Source organism: Phoca vitulina, unplaced genomic scaffold (genome assembly GCF_004348235.1).
Source record: "Phoca vitulina isolate PV1807 unplaced genomic scaffold, GSC_HSeal_1.0 scaffold71, whole genome shotgun sequence".
Lineage (NCBI taxonomy): Eukaryota > Metazoa > Chordata > Mammalia > Carnivora > Phocidae > Phoca > Phoca vitulina.
In genome coordinates, this window is record NW_022589774.1 from 10,527,244 (window position 1) to 10,546,947 (window position 19,704).

Consider the following 19,704-nt stretch of genomic DNA (forward strand, 5'->3'; position numbering starts at 1 on the left):
GATTAAGAATTCCTCATATCAGTGAGGTCATATGATACATGTCTTTCTCTGTTTGACTTATTTCGCTCAGCATAATACCCTCCAGTTCCATCCACGTCGTTGCAAATGGCAAGATCTTATTCCTTTTGATGGCTGCATAATATTCCATTGTATATATATACCACATCTTCTTTATCCATTCATCTGTTGATGGACATCTTGGCTCTTTCCACAGTTTGGCTATTGTGGACATTGCTGCTATAAACATCGGGGTGCACGTAGCCTTTCGGGTCCCTACTTTTGTATCTTTGGGGTAAATACCCAGTAGTGCAATTGCTGGATCATATGGTAGCTCTATTTTCAACTTTTTGAGGAACCTCCATACTGTTTTCCAGAGTGGCTGCACCAGCTTGCATTCCCACCAACAGTGGAGGAGGGTTCCCCTTTCTCCGCATCCCCGCCAACATCTGTCATTTCCTGACTTGTTAATTTTAGCCATTCTGACTGGTGTGAGGTGGTATCTCATTGAGGTTTTGATTTGGATTTCCCTGATGCCGAGCGATATTGAACACTTTTTCATGTGTCTGTTGGCCGTTTCGATGTCTTCTTTGGAAAAATGTCTGTTCATGTCTTCTGCCCATTTCTTGATTGGATTGTTTGTTCTTTGGGTGTTGAGTTTGATGAGTTCTTTATAGATTTTGGATACTAGCCCTTTATCTGATATGTCATTTGCAAATATCTTCTCCCATTCTGTCGGTTGTCTTTTGATTTTGTTGACTGTTTCCTTTGCTTTGCAAAAGCTTTTTATCTTGATGAAGTCCCAATAGTTCATTTTTGCCCTTGCTTCCCTTGCCTTTGGCGATGTTTCTAGGAAGAAGTTGCTGCGGCTGAGGTCGAAGAGGTTGCTGCCTGTGTTCTCCTTTAGGATTTTGATGGACTCCTGTCTCACATTGAGGTCTTCCAACCATTTGGAGTCTATTTTTGTGTGTGGTGTAAGGAAATGGTCCAGTTTCATTCTTCTGCATGTGGCTGTCCAATTTTCCCAACACCATTTGTTGAAGAGACTGTCTTTTTTCCATTGGACATTCTTTCCTGCTTTGTCAAAGATTAGTTGACCATAGAGTTGAGGGTCCATGTCTGGGCTCTCTATTCTGTTCCATTGATCGATGTGTCTGTTTTTGTGCCAGTACCATACTGTCTTGATGATGACAGCTTTGTAGTAGAGCTGGAAGTCTGGAATTGTGATGCCGCCAGCTTTGCTTTTCTTTTTCAACATTCCTCTGGCTATGCGGGGTCTTTTCTGGTTCCATACAAATTTTAGGATTATTTGTTCCATTTCTTTGAAGAAAGTGGATGGTATTTTGATGGGGATTGCATTGAATGTGTAGATTGCTCTAGGTAGGATTGACATCTTCACAATATTTGTTCTTCCAATCCATGAGCATGGAACGTTTTTCCATTTCTTTGTGTCTTCCTCAATTTCTTTCATGAGTATTTTATAGTTTTCTGAGTACAGATCCTTTGCCTCTTTGGTTAGATTTATTCCTAGGTATCTTATGGTTTTGGGTGCAATTGTAAATGGGATCGACTCCTTAATTTCTCTTTCTTCTGACTTGTTGTTGGTGTATAGGAATGCCACTGACTTCTGTGCATTGATTTTATATCCTGCCACTTGACTGAATTCCTGTATGAGTTCTAGCAGTTTTGGGGTGGAGTCTTTGGGATTTTCCACATAAAGTATCATATCATCTGCAAAGAGTGAGAGTTTGACTTCTTCTTTGCCAATTTGGATGCCTTTGATTTCTTTTTGTTGTCTGATTGCTGTGGCTAGGACTTCCAATACTATGTTGAATAGCAGTGGTGATAGTGGACATCCCTGCCGCGTTCCTGACCTTAGGGGGAAAGCTCTCAGTTTTTCCCCATTGAGAATGATATTTGCTGTAGGTTTTTCATAGATGGCTTTTATGATATTGAGGTATGTACCCTCTATCCCTACACTCTGAAGAGTTTTGATCAAGAAAGGATGCTGTACTTTGTCAAATGCTTTTTCTGCATCTATTGAGAGGATCATGTGATTCTTGTTTTTTCTTTTGTTAATGTATTGTATCACGTTGATTGATTTGCGGATGTTGAACCAACCTTGCAGCCCAGGGATAAATCCCACTTGGTCGTGGTGAATAATCCTTTTAATGTACTGTTGGATCCTATTGGCTAGTATTTTGGTTAGAATTTTTGCATCCATGTTCATCAGGGATATTGGTCTGTAATTCTCCTTTTTGATGGGGTCTTTGTCTGGTTTTGGGATCAAGGTAATGCTGGCCTCATAAAATGAGTTTGGAAGTTTTCCTTCCATTTCTATTTTTTGGAACAGTTTCAGAAGGATGGGTATTAATTCTTCTTGAAATGTTTGGTAGAATTCCCCTGGGAAGCCATCTGGCCCTGGGCTTTTGTGTTTTGGGAGATTTTTGATGACTGAAGAAGCATTTCTTTCTGATTCCCCTTGTGCGTTATTTACTTTGGACGCAATAACCGTTTATACACGTTTCCCAGGATCCGTCTAATTTAAAGTTTTTCAACCTTACAAGCTCTGGAAGTGAGCGAGGAGAGCTGTTCGAGGGGAAGGGGAAGCCCCCCGCCCCCACTTTTATTCGAGTGACATGGCAGCATGGCAGCGTGGCGGGTATCCACATAGCTGGGCGCATTACATAAGGTAATGGTCACCCTCAGCCAGATCCTTAACCCATCTCACATTCAGGACCATGGTGTCCACTTGTGGAGACAGGACTTCCTTTGTTCCCGAGAATAAGCAGCTAGTGATTATTAGCTTAGCTATGAAGTTAAATCACATTCCTGGAAAGGGAAGTGTTGTAGCTTTTTTTTTTTTTTTTTAATGGGAGAGGAGAATGCATTTTTGAAAATCCAAACATACGGTTACCACTGACGACATGAGCATTACACCTCGTTGACAAGAAAAGTTTTATCTTTTGTTCGATGCAGACAGTTACATATAATCTCCCATCGTGACTGCTCTCCTGATAAAATGAAGTCCAAATATTTGCCTTTAAGTAGCTGTACTGACGTGGATCAGCCATGTCCTGGGGTTGCAAATGGACTTTGTTATAAGGTGGAAACCACCCTCACTTAGCATCATTAGGTAAAACAGTGAACATCAGCCATTGCCCACACTGGTGTCTTTTCCCTCCCAATCACTCGCAGAGGGAAATTGGGCATGCTGTTGAGTGTAGGACCTGAGAGGCTGTGATTCATTCGCAGCACCTGACACTGAGTAGGCTCTCACTATTTGCTGTATGTTAGATGCAGGGTGCTTGGGGGACCTTCAGGGAGCAGATGGGGGTCTTACTTACTGGAGCCGTCTGGCGTTGCTCCTTCAGTGTGGCTTTGGAGTGCAGGGGTTCTGGGCTTGACTCTGGATTCTGTCAGTTACAAGCAATGTGACTGGGTAAGTTACTTAGACCTTTGAGCCTCAGTGCCCTCATCTTTAAATTGGGGTTGTTGTGGGGATCAAATGTGTGTGTCTAAAAGAGCCTTGGTATTAGAAAGGGCCACACATCAGTTGGTTAAGCGTCTGACTCTTGATTTCAGCTCAGGTCATGATCTCAGGGTTGTGAAATGGAGTCCCGTGTTGGGGGGTCTGCACTCAGCAGGGAGTCTGCTGGAGTTTCTCTCCTTCTTCCTCTGCCCCTCCCCCCACTTGTGCTTGTGCTTTCTCTCTCCCTCTCCGCCTCTCTCAAATAAATAAACAAATAAAATCTTTAAGAAAAAAAGGGTCACACAAACAAAAGATAAGAGTGTTCACAATCTGTATTTTTCTAGTCAGAATTGAACTTGGATAGTAACACTGATGAACGTTAAGTGTTCACTTGCTCTGATCTGCTTCAGTCAGAAACATTTCAAAGTCAGTATATGTATGCCTCTACTGTGAATAAAGCTAATGTCAGTTGATGACAGTGGAAAAAGGATAAAATTGGTCCCTTGCTAGGGTAAGGAAGAAAGGGAGTTGGAGAGGAGAGTGGTAACACCAAAATTTTAGAAGAGGGAATTCATGCCTAAGTAAAAGCAGATTATTTTACTCCAGTCATGGTTTATTTCATTTAATGGTCATTGGAATTCCTCTGGTGTTGTTACTGTGCTTTTTAATTATTAATGTTTCTTATAATAATCTGGGACTTACTGCAGATTCCCCAGTTACAAGGATTTGGATTTAGTAGCTTGGAGGTTGGGTCCATGAATCTGCTTTTAACATGTTCCCCAGGTGGTTCTGGTGCCGGCAGACCATGGTCCACATTTTGAGAAACTTGCTTTCTCTAGTAGTCTTCTAACTGAATCCATTCTTGCTTTCCTACAGTTCATTCTTCATGTAGACCCATGTCACATTTGATCATGGTGTACTTATTGCCTAAAACCTTTTAGTGGCTTTCCACTGATACTCGGTTAAGGTTCAGAATTTTTCTGGCTAAGTTTATCTCTCGCCACTGTGGCTCACTCTCCTTTGACCACATCGCCTTCTCTCTAGCCTTGTGGTATGCCCAGTTTCTTCCTGTTTCGTGTCATTTGCACCTGCAGTTCCCTCACCTGAAATTGTTCTCTCTTACCTTTACCTGGTGAACACCTACCGATTATCCTGGTCTCTGTATTCCTCCGAGAAACTTTCCCCAATCACTGTGACAAAATCTGACCCCATTCTCTTATGTTCTTTTAGCACCTTTTTGGGGAAGCAATGATCTCTACTGTCATTAGATAGCAAACTGTTGAATTATCTGTTTAATATTTGTCTTTGTTTGAATGGTGGCTTCATGAGGATAGGGACCATGTCTGTGTTCATTTCTGTATCCATGGTGTCTTATAATAGTACCGTGAACATATGGCAAGCTCAAGTACTTTTGAATAAATGAATGAAAGTGGGATTTGTGGTAAAGAAGCTCTGCTCTAGACCTGCACTTAAGTTTAATGACTGGGGTTGCAAATGGACTTTGTTATAAGGTGGAAACCACCCTCACTTAGCATTCTGGAATGAGATGTTTAGAACACTTACTTGTTTCAGTAATAAAAATTATTATAAATAGAGACCTCAAACAATGGTCTTAGTGTTTAAGGCTTAAAACCTGGCATGGGAGAAGGGGGAAGTTAAAAGACTTCAAGTGAAATCCTTACTTACTTTATACCATGTCTTTCATGCAGGAAGTATTGGAAGCTTCTTGGTTGTCCAACACCCCACATGTAAACTTTTTACAGTGTATTTATCTTTATATCATGTAGCTGGTTGATGAGTTTGTGTATTCATCTTCTGATACTCCCACTTGGAGTTGTAAGAAATGAAAACAAGTGCATATTCCCACTCTCTGTTTTCAAAGCAAGCAATTGGCTCAATGGCTTTTATATCTAATAGAACAATGAAGGCCATGTCAGTCTCAGAGAATGAGAGATCCTTGTTCCATGTAGTTTGATTCAGCATCTCAATCTTGATGGGAAAGGAATTCTGGAGAAAAAAAAAAATCCATGATTTTAGTAATTTTTAAAATCATGATAATCGGGTATGGAATTGAGATTCAAAAAAGGCCCAGAATAGTCATTTTGATAAATTCACTAAGGTTCTCACCTGCTATGAAGAGATCTTTGTTTTTACCTAAGATTTTTAGTTCAGAGGACAGAGTTTTATATGTTTTGGTACATCTTTGGAGTTTACTAAGCCTTTAATTCAGATTTCTAAGTCATCTGCAATTTAATTGCATTAATTAGTTTCTCACTCATTACTACAAACATGCAACCATTGTTAGACATCATTCTGTACGCCAGCAATACATGAGTGAACAAGATAGATAAGGGCTCTGCTGTTGTGGAGTTGACAGAGAGTAAACAAGTAAACAAGTCAGTGCTGTTAAGAAATTAACCTAGATCGCATGATCTGGTCTGGCGGAGGAAGATGGGTCGCATGACACTGAGGAGATACTCCAGATCAAAAGAAGTAAATGAGAGGAAGGATCCACATGAGAAAGTCAGGCCGAGTAGCATTTTAGGCAGAGGAGCAAATGCAGAGACCATTAGTGTGAATGAGCTTACTGTGTTTTGAGAACTGAAAGACATGTGTCTGGGGCTTAGGGAAGGAGATGGTTTTGGTGGTGAGGTCAAGGAGGTAGGCAGAGGGGCCTTGTGGGCCATGATGGAAGTCTGCATATTATTCCAAGTATTATGGGAAGCCAGTGAGAGGTTTTAAGCGGGGGAGTGACATGATCTGATTTGTGTTTTTAAGAGGTCACTATAGTGGGGACCCTGGCTGGCTCAGGTGGTAGAGCATAGGCTTTTGATCTTGGGGTTGTAAGTTCCAGCCCTGAGTTGGGTGTAGAGATTAATTAAAAATAAAGTCCTTAAAAAAAAAAGATCACTGTGGATGCCATAAGAACAATTTTAAAAAGGCATTTGCTTTAGCAGTCCAGCTAAGAGATGATGATCAAACATTACATACTTTTGCTGTGTATGTACACACTTTTCTTATTTATATGTACAGACTTTTTTATTTGACTGAATTTGGAATAATCAAGTAAAGCTGGTTTAGGGAACATAATGTTAAATTTGTTAGATAAAAAACTCATTCCTGTCTTAAAAACATTCATTTAATACTCATGAAGTGCTTGTTGATGTGGTTATAGGCTAATTTCTGGAGATATAAATACAAATATGACTAGTCTTTGCCTTTAAAGATTTCACAGTCTACTGGAGGATGCCTGGAAGTAACGAAATGCTGACAACATACTATGGAAAATGTGTGACTACCACAGATGTTTCTGTCTGTCTCTTGGTGGACATACACAATCATTTCTTTTGGGAATGTACCTAGGAATGGAATTGCTGAATCACAGGATAGGCATGTTTGGCTTTAGTGAATACTTGGACTTTATTCTAAAAGTAGAATTTGTGCTTTAGAAAGAACATTTTGGCAAGACTGGAGGCAAGCAAGTGTCGTTAAGTGCTTGTTACACTACCCAATTAAGAAATGAGGTCTAAATTAAGGCAAGACCATGCCTTAATGGTCATGGGGAGCAGTGTAGGGAATGGGACAGGTTGGATTTTGGAGTCGAGGGGAAGATAAGGTGGAGACAAGGATGATTGGCAGCTTTATGACTTGTACCTTGACTAAGTCAAGGCTAAGTCAGAGGCTAGAGAAGGGGTGAAATTTTAGAGGAATTAAATAAGTTTCTTTTTGCACATGTTGAATTAGAGTTCCTAATGGATTATCCAGAAGAAGAAAAGTTCAAAGGAAAGTAAGAACTCGAGATAAAGATCTGGAAGTTAATATAACTGATGTTAGGCAAAACTGTAGGGCTATATGTATGAGATGGCTAGAAAGAGGATGCAGACTAAGAAGAGGCTGGATGTTAGAAATGTTTCCATCTCGATGGTAAGTGAAGGATGAGGAACCAGTGCTCAGCCTGTAGTACGGAAAGAGAGCCTTGAGGGAGATGAGCTAGAATTCTGGTAAAGTGTGACTCTGGGTCCAGACCACCTCGATTTACTCCTCCTTTGGCCACCTTTTAGCTGTGTGCCCTGGGAGAAGTCACTTAGTCTTTCTCAGCCTCAGTTGTCTGTAAAATATCTGTAAAATGGGGATAATAAATGTATCTGCTTTATAAGGTTATTATGGGATACATAAAACGTGCTTAGAATTATTAGTTGTTGTTGTTGAGAAAGGGATGTTCATAAACTAAAGGGGCAGAGAGTTCCAGGAGGGAATGAGTGGTGCCTATTCTATAGGGAGACCGCAGGAGGGACGTGCAGGAGCATTTTCATAGGATTGACGACCAGGTGGAAGAATACTGAGGGCAGAAGTAAAATCTACAGGCTAGTCTTAGTACCTTCCCTTCGTGTAGGAAAGCCCATTGAATTTCAGAGCATAAACATGTCAGAAAGATCACATGGTTTGCTCGAAAGCATCTCAGGTCATTGACATGAGTGTTAATAGCTTGGTTTATTATACAGCTCTTTTATCTCAAGCAGTTCAAAGTGCATCCAACATTTTTTTTTTTTGAATCATCCTCACAACATCAAGGTGAGTTAAGGAAGGTAAAGGTAACATTATTCCCAGTTGACAGATGAGGACCCTGAGACTAAGAGAAATCCCATGGCTTTGTCTAAGCTTATATTAATCAGCTTCTCCTTTATCCCATCAATAGAACTTACTCATCTCTCTTTTAGCATTGTCAAGCACAGGATTCCTCAAAGGGTAATCAAGGAATCTTCTGCATTTAGAATCCCTGGGGATGCTGGCTAAAATGCAGATCCCTTGGCTTTATTCTAGGTCGACTGAGTCTCTGCAAATACGGGCTCAGGAATCAGTGATTTTGCCAGCACTCCAAGTGATTCTTTTGAAACTGTTTAGTGTGTTGAAGGAAACAGAGAAATAAATCCCCAAGTGTATATTGTTCTTAGTGACATTATTCACACACAAAAAATCTTCAAGTATTTTATATTCAGAAACTCAAACTACTGTAACTAAAACCTTAGTACCCTTTCTGAACATATTGTCTGATTTATTAACTTTGTGAAATGGAGTAGTATCTTTGGGCTTGAAAGTAAAACTGATTTGACCTATACAAGTGAATAGGACAATTTATTGTTGTGTTACCATAGCACTGCTCGGGGTGTCACAGAGAAGCTATGGCCAAGAACTCTATTTATTTCAGTTTGGTCAATGGTTCCATCTGCAATTACTGTATATAGTAAACTTATGTGTATATAAGTTTATAAGTATATAAATTTATATATTAGTTACTTATACATATTATATATTAGTTACTATATATAGTAAGCATATATATATATATATTTTTTTTCATATATATATATTTTCATGTGATAATAAAATCAACCATATCTCTCTATGGTATTTCTAGTGGAGCAGCATAAAACTCTCAGGATCAGGTAACTTGAAGACTCTGACGCTAGGGATGGACTCCATTAGAGCAAGCCCAGGTCCAGTCAGTGATGGCTCATAAATCACTTTCTTCTCCTTTAGTTGTAGGGGAGGTGGATTTTTCTGTGTGAGTTGGCATCTTGTCTGTCTGGTTCTCTGTTTTTACTTCTGGCTTCTAGCAGCCACATAGTAGGGACTCAGCAAATACTTGTTGAATGAATGAATCCACTCAAGTATATTTAGGAACTATCAAACACAACCAAGTTAAAAAGAGTTATTCTAGCCTACCGCTGAGAGAAATAGAAGGCACGGACAGGTACTCGATGATTAATTGAACTGGAACTAGAAATAGAATCTAGTTCTGTGGGATTCCCCCCACCCCCCTGCTCTTCTTCCTTACCATTGATTCTCCTTCTTTACCATCGACTCAAGAGGGCTTTATCTGAAATTCTCACTGTAAGGCCCCTATTATTTACCTGGCATTATTTAATAAAAACACGCCCTAGTCTTAAGTTCTGTACATCCCTTCCCTTCCATGCCATTAAGTGAGAAGATTCACATTCATATTATATAATCTCCACTGTTAGGTTTTTAAAGAATACAGTCCTTTATTTCCTTTATAGATTCCCTTAGCACCTCATTTGGGTTCTTTGCACAATGGAAGTTCTTTTAATACTGTTTTTACTGACTTGGTATTAAGAACGGGTCATGACCCATGGGAATGATGAGCATATTATTAGGAAGATAAATATTTTCTTTATGATTGACATGCCTGTCTTTTTACATATATTTTTGACACATTAAATCTATTGAACAGAATGGTTGCTTTTTCAGTTTCTGTTCGTTTGAGAAATTGGATCTGTGTTTTTGCCAGCTATCAGTCCTTTCTATGCTCTACCTTCTCCTTTATTTTTATTAAGTGTCAGCATTTACAAACCTGCCACTTTGGCTAAATCCCATAGTCAATCATATTATCATTCTACTTTCATTTTCCTTTCTTTCTAAAGATAGAAGGAAATGATCTCTTGGCTAGAGAGATTTATAAACTTAGCAGGCAGGAAAACTAATTAATAATCTGGAAATCAGAGGAGCACATCAGTATCCCCCATGGGTTCTTAGGCTGTTATCCAGTGGCTTCTCAAACAGCTTACTAACATTGTTTTCCTGGCTTCTTTTGAGCCCTTGGGTGAAGTCATTTGTCTTTCTGAGGCTTAATTTACTCATTTAAGAAACTAATAATGAGGGGGATGGGGGATTTGTGTTTTCCTCCAGAGAGGGTGTTTAGCACGAAAACAATACTTTTCCGCCTTAGCTGTTAAAGCTTTTGGTCAGTGTCAGGAGGTAGGAGGCATACTACTACAAAGCCTTTGATGCAATAAGACCTAACTTTTGGTGAAAGTAAATGAGGTAGGGGGAAAATTGGACAGAGGATTTTAGTATAACATACAATATTTTCTTTTATCTGTAGAATCCTGAGTAGTTCTTGTAACTGCTCAACAGGCCTTCAGATCTGTTATCTCATTTTATCTTTCTTACGACAATCGTATGAAGTATGGAGATTCTGGGCTATTGATAGTCCTGGTAGTCCTGGGTATACAAATATGGACATGGAATACTGAATACTGTGTTGCTTTGTGTTTTAACAAAACATGCTCTATAGAGAGACAGGGCTGGTTTTATATTCTGACTCTGTCCGTTGTGCTAATGGGCTGGGTAACTTTGGGCCGGACCCTCACCTCTCCAAACCTCAGGTTCCTTTAGTAAAATGAGAATAATTCTCGTACCGGAGGATTATTGCAAAGATTGAGCATCTGACCTACGAGTGCCCAATAAATATCTATTAACCCTCTCTTCTCTTCCTTTTCCTTTAGGGCATGAGGATGGTTTTCTTAGAATCGGTTTACAGATTCTGAGGAGGAAAATCTCCTGAGAAAAAAAGCCTCTTTATTTCAGTATATCTTTCAGAGAGATGTACTCAAGATAAACTAAATTGTTCTTCCCACCTTGCCGTAGATTTGATCACCTGATAGGATGTTGAAAGATACCTGCTTGCTCTGTAGGTAGCCATGTCTACAAATCCATGACCTAGGAATATCACCTGTGTCAAATGCAGATCTGAGGACTAGGGTATTTGCCAGAGGCTCTATGTTCTAGAGCTTTGTGGGAACAGTAAAGTTAAGCTTTACCTTTGAATTTACCACATAGATTTTTTTTTTTTTAAGATTTTATTTATTTATTTGACAGAGAGAGACAGCGAGAGAGGGAACACAAGCAAGGGGAGTGGGAGAGGGAGAAGCAGGCTCCCCGCCGAGCAGGGAGCCCGACGCGGGGCCCGATCCCAGGACCCTGGGATCATGACCTGAGCCGAAGGCAGACGCCCAATGACTGAGCCACCCAGGCGCCCCACATAGACTTTAAAGATTTAGTTTTGGAGGGGAGAAGAAGCAAGTTAGACAGTCATTACTTGAATTCTGAAATCCAGGCGGAGTAATGATTTACTGGCATTTTGATAATGGGGCTTTGATTTTTATGCTTTATCATTATAAAGGGGATAATAACAGTGGAAAAGAAATGTTTACTCTGCTTAAAACTGAACGAATCCCATAGGGGAGGGGCAGGGGTTCCTTAATGTGGTGCGTAGAGGAAGAATCAAACTCAGGACTATGTTCGGAAACATCAGGCGGTCGCCAACCCCTGCCATCCACCCCTTCCCCTCACGCCCCAAGGATTGGTGAAGGAGCCCTTTAAGCCCGAGAAGGAGATAAAGCCCCATGGAACTGTCTGTGGGCTTTATGGGGGGGCTGGGAAAGCTTCTGAGCTGTGGGGAAGCTTTTCCATTCATAGCAGGCTTCATTCACAGAGAATATTAGGTCACACGGAAGCTCACTACCCCCTACTGACCTTTCCAGACAGAGGTTGGCTGGACCGCACAAAAACAGAACGAGTTTCAGAAAGCCAGGGCACCTGTTAACTTGTGACCTCAGAATATGATGACCTTGGGCATTTGAGGCTCTGAATGAGAGAGAAAGGCGGAAATTATACATTTTGCAAGTTTATTCTGGATACTAAACTGTGATGATTTGTGATATGATTTGCTAAATGCAGCAGACTAGTTCAGACCTCCCTCTCCTCATGCAGCTCTAAATCCTTGAACTTCTCAAAGTAACGCGTGATTTCTAAATTTTATAAGATGGGCAAGACATTGAGGCCTTAAGTTGTTGTCCTAGACTCCATAGTAACTTGGCCTCAGAAATGGGGATGGAGCCCAGGTTAATTCAAAACATCTTAATCATAGCATTCTGAGTTTTAAGCACAAAAGTAGCATATAAAAGTGAAATGATCTTTTTGGAAAATGTAGCCAATGTCGCGAACTCCCTGACGTCCATTTGATTTTTGAATCTGCCTCTGTAAAGACTTTGGAATCCTTCCAAGAGGACCAGCATGTCAGACATAGGGACTTGCGTCAGGGAAGATGGAGTCTGTGATGGGTTAACATTGGCCTGAGCAGCTTCACAGCCAGGAGGACTACTGTTTTTAGGCGATGGAAAACACAACTTCCCGTTTCCCTCAGGAGAGTTCCTGGACTCTGAAGGGGGGATATAAGGAGCCCTGCTGAGACAGGATGGTGGCGGGAGCTGGGGATTCTGTGTGATAAAACAACGGCCTTTGTTTGTTGTTACAGCTCTCTTAGCATTTTCCTGAGGATGAAGGGTACTCATCGTAGAAGGCTGACCACATTGTGACATGTGGCTTCAAGTCAAGTCAACTCTTGGGGATCTTGTCATTGTTTTTAGAGCACATTCATGTGTCATGGACATGCTCCTCTACCTCTTCTTCCTTCACATACCTACTTTTTTCTTAGTTCAGAGGCAGAATTTCTGCCTTCCCTGAGGTCAGAAATGACAGTGACAACACAGATGCCTTAACCAGAGCGGACACAGAGAAAAATGTTCAACCACTATGAGGGTCTCTACTGCATTTACCATTGACATCATCTGGGAAGGACTCCTGGGCAGTGGCATGCTGATAGATCAGCTCTCCAGAACAAATGCCCCGATTTGTACCCAATCGGCCAATTTCTGTGTGTAAATCTTTCCAGGATGACCGAATTCACAATACCAACGCCATGTCATTGAACGTAGAACTGAGAAGGGGTGTGCACAGTTGGCTCTTGCAAGCGGGGCACGCCGGTTCCAGCACACCACTGGCTGGGCCTTGTGTGTTTGCATAATTAGATGGAAGGTTATGTTGGCATGTGTATAAATCTGCCATTGAAGACTTCTTCTGAGTTCTCTACCCAGAAATGTTAACAGAGATCAGGCGATGTGTACATTTGTCACGTGTGCAGGTGCTTCTTCTAGTGCTTGCCATCTCTGCCCTTGGGACCTTCTGAATTTTGGTCTTCTTCCAGATGCCGTCCTCAGTCCTCTATTCTTCCTGTTCCACACAGTCTGCCTGGGACAGTGAAGCCATTTTAATTGACGTAATGTCTACATATTTCCGTCTTAAACCCCTGTCCCCAGCTTTGAGACTCTAACTGCCTGTTGGACTGTACTATTGGAAAATCCCAAAGATACTTCAAGTTCTGTGTCTGTAAGGTGGAATTCAGTACCTCGGCTCCACAAAAATCTGGCTTCACTTCCTCGATTTTCTTTCATATGGGTGGCACTTTTATCGTCGCGGTCATCCACCTAGAAATCAGGGAAGTGTTCCTGATTCTTTTCCCTCATCTTCATCCTCTGCGTCCAACTCTTCAGCAAGTCTTGACAATTCCTGAGTATCCCCTAAATATGCCGCCCCCACCGACCCCTTCTCTACCCCTGTCATCGTTATGCAGATTAAGGTCCTTACAGTTGCTCACCTGGAGTACAAACAGCTTTCTTACTGATTTTCTCAACTTTAAAACTTCCCATCAGATCTGTCCTCCACACTGTGATTTCTCTGACCACGCTTGAAACTATAGGAAATGACGTCAGCTTTTTAGGATTTGACCAGCATCCTCTATTATCAGGTAGTTAGTTCCCTGCTGACTCTTTGGCCAAGCTGTCCATTCCTTTGGTCTTATTGCTCCTGTAACCACTGTGCCGTCTTCCTCCTCTCCCCCACCACTGTCACACCTCTTTTCTTAATGCCTTTGTTTGTGCTGGTGTCTCTGCTACATCCTCCCCAATGTTGTTAACTCCTACTCATAACTTAAAAGCTGCTGCAAGCATCCCCTACTTAGGATGTCTTTTCTGATGCCACCTTTAGGCTGGGTCCCTCCTGGTTCTTCCATGAATCTGCCTATCTATCTCTGCTCCGTGTTTTTTTTTTTTTTTTTTTTTTTTAACTCACTTTGCATCATAATGGTTTCTTTGTGTCTGTTTCCTCCTTTAGACCAAGCAACCCTGGTGTCAGAACTGCACGCTCTTTACCTTTTTGTCTCTATTACCTTGTACAGTGCCTGGCACATTGCACTGTAAGTTTATGTGTGGCTGAATAAATAAAAGAGAGATCCATGTTTTCCTCCCTATATGCACTTAGCTTAGCCTTCCCAAATAAAGGTAAAGGTACAGGATGCCAGGTTGAATTTGAAGTTCATATACACAACAAATAACGTTTTAGTATGAGTTGGTCCTAAATACTACAAGTATCCCATTATTCATTAGTTATCTGAAATTAAAATTTAACTGAGCATCCTGGCAACCTTAACCTAGCAAAAAAAAAATGAGTTCATGTCCAAAGTAGTTCACACAATGCGGAAGCTCACACTGAGCTTGACATCACTTGCCCTAGGGTTTTGTACGGACTGTGCCTTACATCTCTGCATGGCTTGTGTGCAAGGCTCACAGTACTCACGGCACGGGCCTTGCCATAACACTGCTGTGTGCCATTACCTACATGGTGTTTGCCTCTGCATGGCAAGGACATTTAATCTATATATATCTGGGCAATCTAGACAGATGGTCAGAGCCTATTTGTGCAGCATTTCGTGGCATTTCATGTGGCTGGCTGGCGTGTTGTTTTGAAAAGAGAATATTACATGTACCCTTGGTGCTCTGGGCTGAATGTAGAGTTAGCAGTGTGTACCTTCTTAAAATCTGTAAAACCCAGGATGTGGGTTTTAGATTTTGTTAGAGAGTTATGACTGGAAAAGGACTCGCAGTTGACGTTCCTGCTGAGGCCAGGATGCCCCTGAACTGATGTACTGAAGGTTGAGCACGGCTTGGAGAAGTACTGTCTCCAGTTTAATGAGGTTGTTTACTTAGCATGTCCCCTATTAAAGAATCAGATGACTGAAGTATTATTTTGATTGAAGGACATTTTTTTTTTCCAAGTTAGAAACACCCAAGTTGTTAACAGTTTATGTTTTCAGAAGGCGAAAGAGTCTTTCTCCATATCTTTTCTCCCGTCCTCCTCATGCCAAATGGATAATTATGGAAATTCCTCAGCTAGGACAGTTGGGCAGAGTTTTAGATATTTACCCCATAGGAGTCAGACATGTTCTCTCAGGAAACACTGAATTCTAATGGCAAAGAGATTGCCATCCCCCCGCCACCATAAAAAAAAAATCCTGAAACATTTTTGTGGCCTCGGTATCATAATCTTGTCAGTAAAACGATGGTCTCTGATTAGATCCAGATTGAGCTGTTTCCTGTTAGTGTGCTAACCCAGAGGGCAGGCTCAGCCCTCCATGTATTCCTCTCCGAGTCTGGGTTATTAAACACTTGTCTGCCAAAGCTCTCCCCCTGCCTCCCCCACTTTCCTTTTAAACTAGAATTCAAAGGTATTGAGATATTACATATAAAAACAGATCCTAAAATCTCTTGAAAGGGTCCTGTAGCTAGTGGATATTTTGCTGCAAAAATTAAATGAAGATTTTAGCTTCTCCAGTGTGAATCATACAGCAGATTTAGGTTTTCTGTTTCACTTTTGGATAATTTTATTTCCATGTAATTCCAGGAATAAGCAGATAATTTCAAAATTTCTGTTTCACAAAAATGTACTCTATTTGAGGGTTGGTAAATTAGAAGTTGTCTTCAAAAACCTTCCCTCTGCTCTAGCAAGTTGATATTAGGGTGCTTAGCAAATGTGCAGAACATGACATGAAGCGAGTGCCCTGACACCTTAGCACGCGTTGTGAATTTTTGTGAGAACGATTGTAGGCACCATAGCAATTCCCATACTTCATTTGATATTGTCATTCATGCTCACTCATCGCACTTAGAGAATAATTTTTAACATCTAAATAATCAAAGTATTTTATGAGCTATTCTGTTAGCTCAAACATGGTTCTTCCTAATGTACAGATGCAAACACTGAGGAACAAAAACCATTACAGGGAGGTATGGGCATCAGGCATGCATATAGAGATCCTTTTTTCCAGAGGAAAAGGAGGACCAAAGGAAGTGACTGGGTTAATGAGTAGCAGGACTCCATTCCCAAGGGAGAGACTTGGCTTCCTGCCAAATCTGCTTTCTGGCAGGAAAGGGGACCCCCTTCATCAGGTCCTTTGACAAGTATTTTTCTCTGTGTTTGAATTTTTGGCTACATCGGTGCTCAGGGAAAAATTAGTTCTTTTAAGTCGTTTTCGCTTTCAATAAAGAAAAGATTTAAAGCGGGATTTGCATGGTGAGTAAAATAAGAATCCTCAAATTACAAGACTGTTTGGTAAGGAAACAGTGTCACAAGGTAAAGAAACTTGATTTAGAATTAGAGCTTGAATATCCCTCAAGAATGAGAAGCGATGCCTTTCAATGTTGATGTTAACATTTGACATCGAAGCATGTTTTTTAACTACTTTTTAATATTATCAGGCTGATCATTTTTCTGGAACCAGCTCTTTTGAAGTGACAAAGTAAAACATAGAAAAACGTCCCTACATTTTGGTATTAAGAAAGAGGTCAAATGGATAGGGATGTTGGAAGATAAAAATTAACATTATTGTATTTTATCATGTCTTTTTTTTTTTTAAGTGAAAAGTGGCAAAAGTGAAATATGGTTTAAATGCATTACAGTGACTTACTAAGCTAACGTTTTCCAAAGTATGTTCGTTCTGATGGTCTGCAAGATGCCGTGAAAATAAAGGGAAGTCCATTTGGAAGGATCATGTATCATATCCTTGTCTTAGAGTTTCATAACACGTTAGCATGTTAAAGACAAATCTGCAGTAAAGAAATGTATTTGACTTTGTTTTACTCTGGAGTTCCCAAACTTGGCCACAGGACCTTTTGTTTTAGAACTCGTGTTTACAGCACCCATGTAGGGCAACACTGTACTAACTAGTAAAAAAGTAATTAGACTTTGAAGCCATATATCCTTTCCATTTATTGTTTCTGCTTAAAGTGGATTGACACTCCTGGGAGGACAGACGGATACTATTAGGCCTGTTTTAAAACTATGCACAGAGTGATAAAGGACAGTTATTAGGCCATGATCTGAGTCAACAGGCCAAAGAGGCCTACAGAAATGTTTGGTATTTTGCCTGAACCAGATCCCTCCCCTTAGTAAAGTCAAAGTATCCTTCAAGAAGGAAATAAAGAAATAAAGTCATCCACTGTGGAAGGTGGAGTCTTACTATTCATTCCCGTTAGCATTTAGACATCATGACATTGAGCTACCCTCACCCTTTTCTGAAAGTGATAGCCACCACTTTGGTCCTACTGGAAGCAGTCTTGCCAGCTAATTTCCTTCCAGTGGTTGAACATCTGACAGGCCAGGTGAAGAAAAAGCCAATGTGAGGCTTCGTGAGTGCAGGGTCATCATTTAGAGATCCAGTTCTCTCTTCTTTGCTCCTCTTCCTCGATTTTCACACATCTGGCTATTTCTGGCTATTTCGGTTTAGGAAAATCTGTATGCAACAATTCAAACTTACCGTTGTGAAAAACCACCTGGTGATTGTTTGCCTCACTGACAGTGATGGTTTGCTTTAGAAAAAGATCCTCTCGGTAGGTTGTCTTCGTGCCTGTGAAGGACAAGTTAAGCTGAAAACTGCATCTCTATAGAATTTGTGAGGCAGAGATTTATGGCAGGAGGTAAGGTACATTCCTGTTGTTCTTCACTTTAATTCTCTTCCCTCAGACTCAATTTTAAGCTTTGCATATCTTATCCATAATCAGTTGGTAAGTTTTATGTCTCCCAAGGGGCGGTTATACCTGCCAATACCATCCACGGTGTCGTTCTCATGTAATAGCTACCTCTCAGGAGCCCATGTCTTTTCTTATTCGTTGCAAGTCTCCAGGAGGCAGGGGTCATATACCCACACACCCTTTCCACCACTCCCCAGAGATTAGCCCAGGGCTCCTTGGTCCAGCCACTTCTGGGTCAATTCCCTTGATTGCTGATGATACTGAATCAGGAAGGCTGTTGCTTCTTGTGGGTTGAAGAATATCAGACCATGGTCAGATCTCCAGAGATTTCCATGGGGATCATACTCCTACCAAGGCTGGTCTTTCAGCCTAGTAACATGTCAGCTGGCTCACACAAATCCTAAAAATCTAACAGTCACCTCTTCAAAGCCAGTATGCGTCAGCTCCAGCACACCGCTGTAGGAGCGGTCTTTAAGAATGAGTTTGACATCAATGAATCATGGAACACTACATCAAAAACTAATGGTGTGTGGTGATTAACATAACATAAGAAAAAAAAAAGGGTGAGTTTGACAGCTTACCATGGAACAATACAAAGGAAATGATCGATTAACTTCTGCTGAGCTTGATTCTGGGGTCAAAGGGAAACATCCTCTTTAGGCCAGCAGCCAGGTTCTTGACAGGGGATCAAATAGAAGCAAGTGTAAGCACCATGAAGTAAAGTAACACCCCCCTCCCCCCCACCACCTCGCTCTGCTACACTCAGGTGAGAGAATTGCCTTACATGGCTCGTAGGGAAATGAAATAAGAGCAGAGAAAACGTGACAGGTTGTGTTTCAACCGTTTCAGTGTTCTCGGTTTTACTTTGGGGAGCCATTTCACCTGATCCTAATCATGAATTTATTGTACAGGTTGAAGGGGACCAGCTGCCTCCAGGACATACAGTCAGTCAGTATGAAACCTGTAAGATCAGGACCATCAAAGCCGGCACCTTGGAGAAGCTGGTGGAGAACCTGCTGACGGCTTTTGGAGACAATGACTTTACCTATATCAGCATCTTCCTGTCAACATACAGAGGCTTTGCCTCCACTAAAGAGGTGCTCGAACTGCTGCTGGACAGGTAAGACTCTAACAGAGTTTGTGAGATGAGAGAAACACGAGAAAAGCTTTCTGCAGAGGGAAGGCGTGCGTTTCGGATTCACCTGCACTCAGTATGCCGAGTGGGATGTGTGAGAAAGGATTAACTGGAAGGAATAGCTTTTGGAACAAGTGGCACGAAGGCCATTCAGGAGCCACTTTATGGTTTATTTCTGGTAGAAATACCTTATAAAAAATCTATAAAATATTTAGGAGTACATGCTATAAATCTAGACTCAGTTGAGTATAGGTTTCAGTTACTATTTGCCACCCTAAAATTTTCTCCATATGTTAATAATTTTATATTATTCTAGTAAATAATCAGTAACCAGGAATCTTATGGGGTTGCTGGGAGAATTAAATATGCTAATATATGTGAAGCATGGAGTTCAGTATTAGACCCGTAGGAAAAAGCTAATGGATGGTAGCTTCAATAATGATGGTGATGATATTATTAACAATTACTGCGCATTGACTGCTTTATGGACGTGCACATAAATATTATCCTCAGGTTATGTTGTTAAGTCACATGTTACATATAGCAGAGCAGTGTATATTATAATTCACACAATGATAATTATATTTTCCCCCTCA

The 19,704-nt window shown here is 40.9% G+C and overlaps 1 protein-coding gene across 2 annotated transcripts in view; it reads left to right on the forward strand.

Annotated features, from left to right (window-relative positions):
* Positions 1–19,704, forward strand: part of RGL1 (ral guanine nucleotide dissociation stimulator like 1) — a 231,790-nt gene that overhangs the window by 140,803 nt on the left and 71,283 nt on the right. For both annotated transcript variants that reach the window (XM_032393204.1, XM_032393205.1), the window contains one exon: positions 18,885–19,093. In XM_032393204.1, coding sequence (XP_032249095.1) covers positions 18,885–19,093 — 209 coding nt within the window. The remainder of the gene's footprint in view (positions 1–18,884; positions 19,094–19,704) is intronic.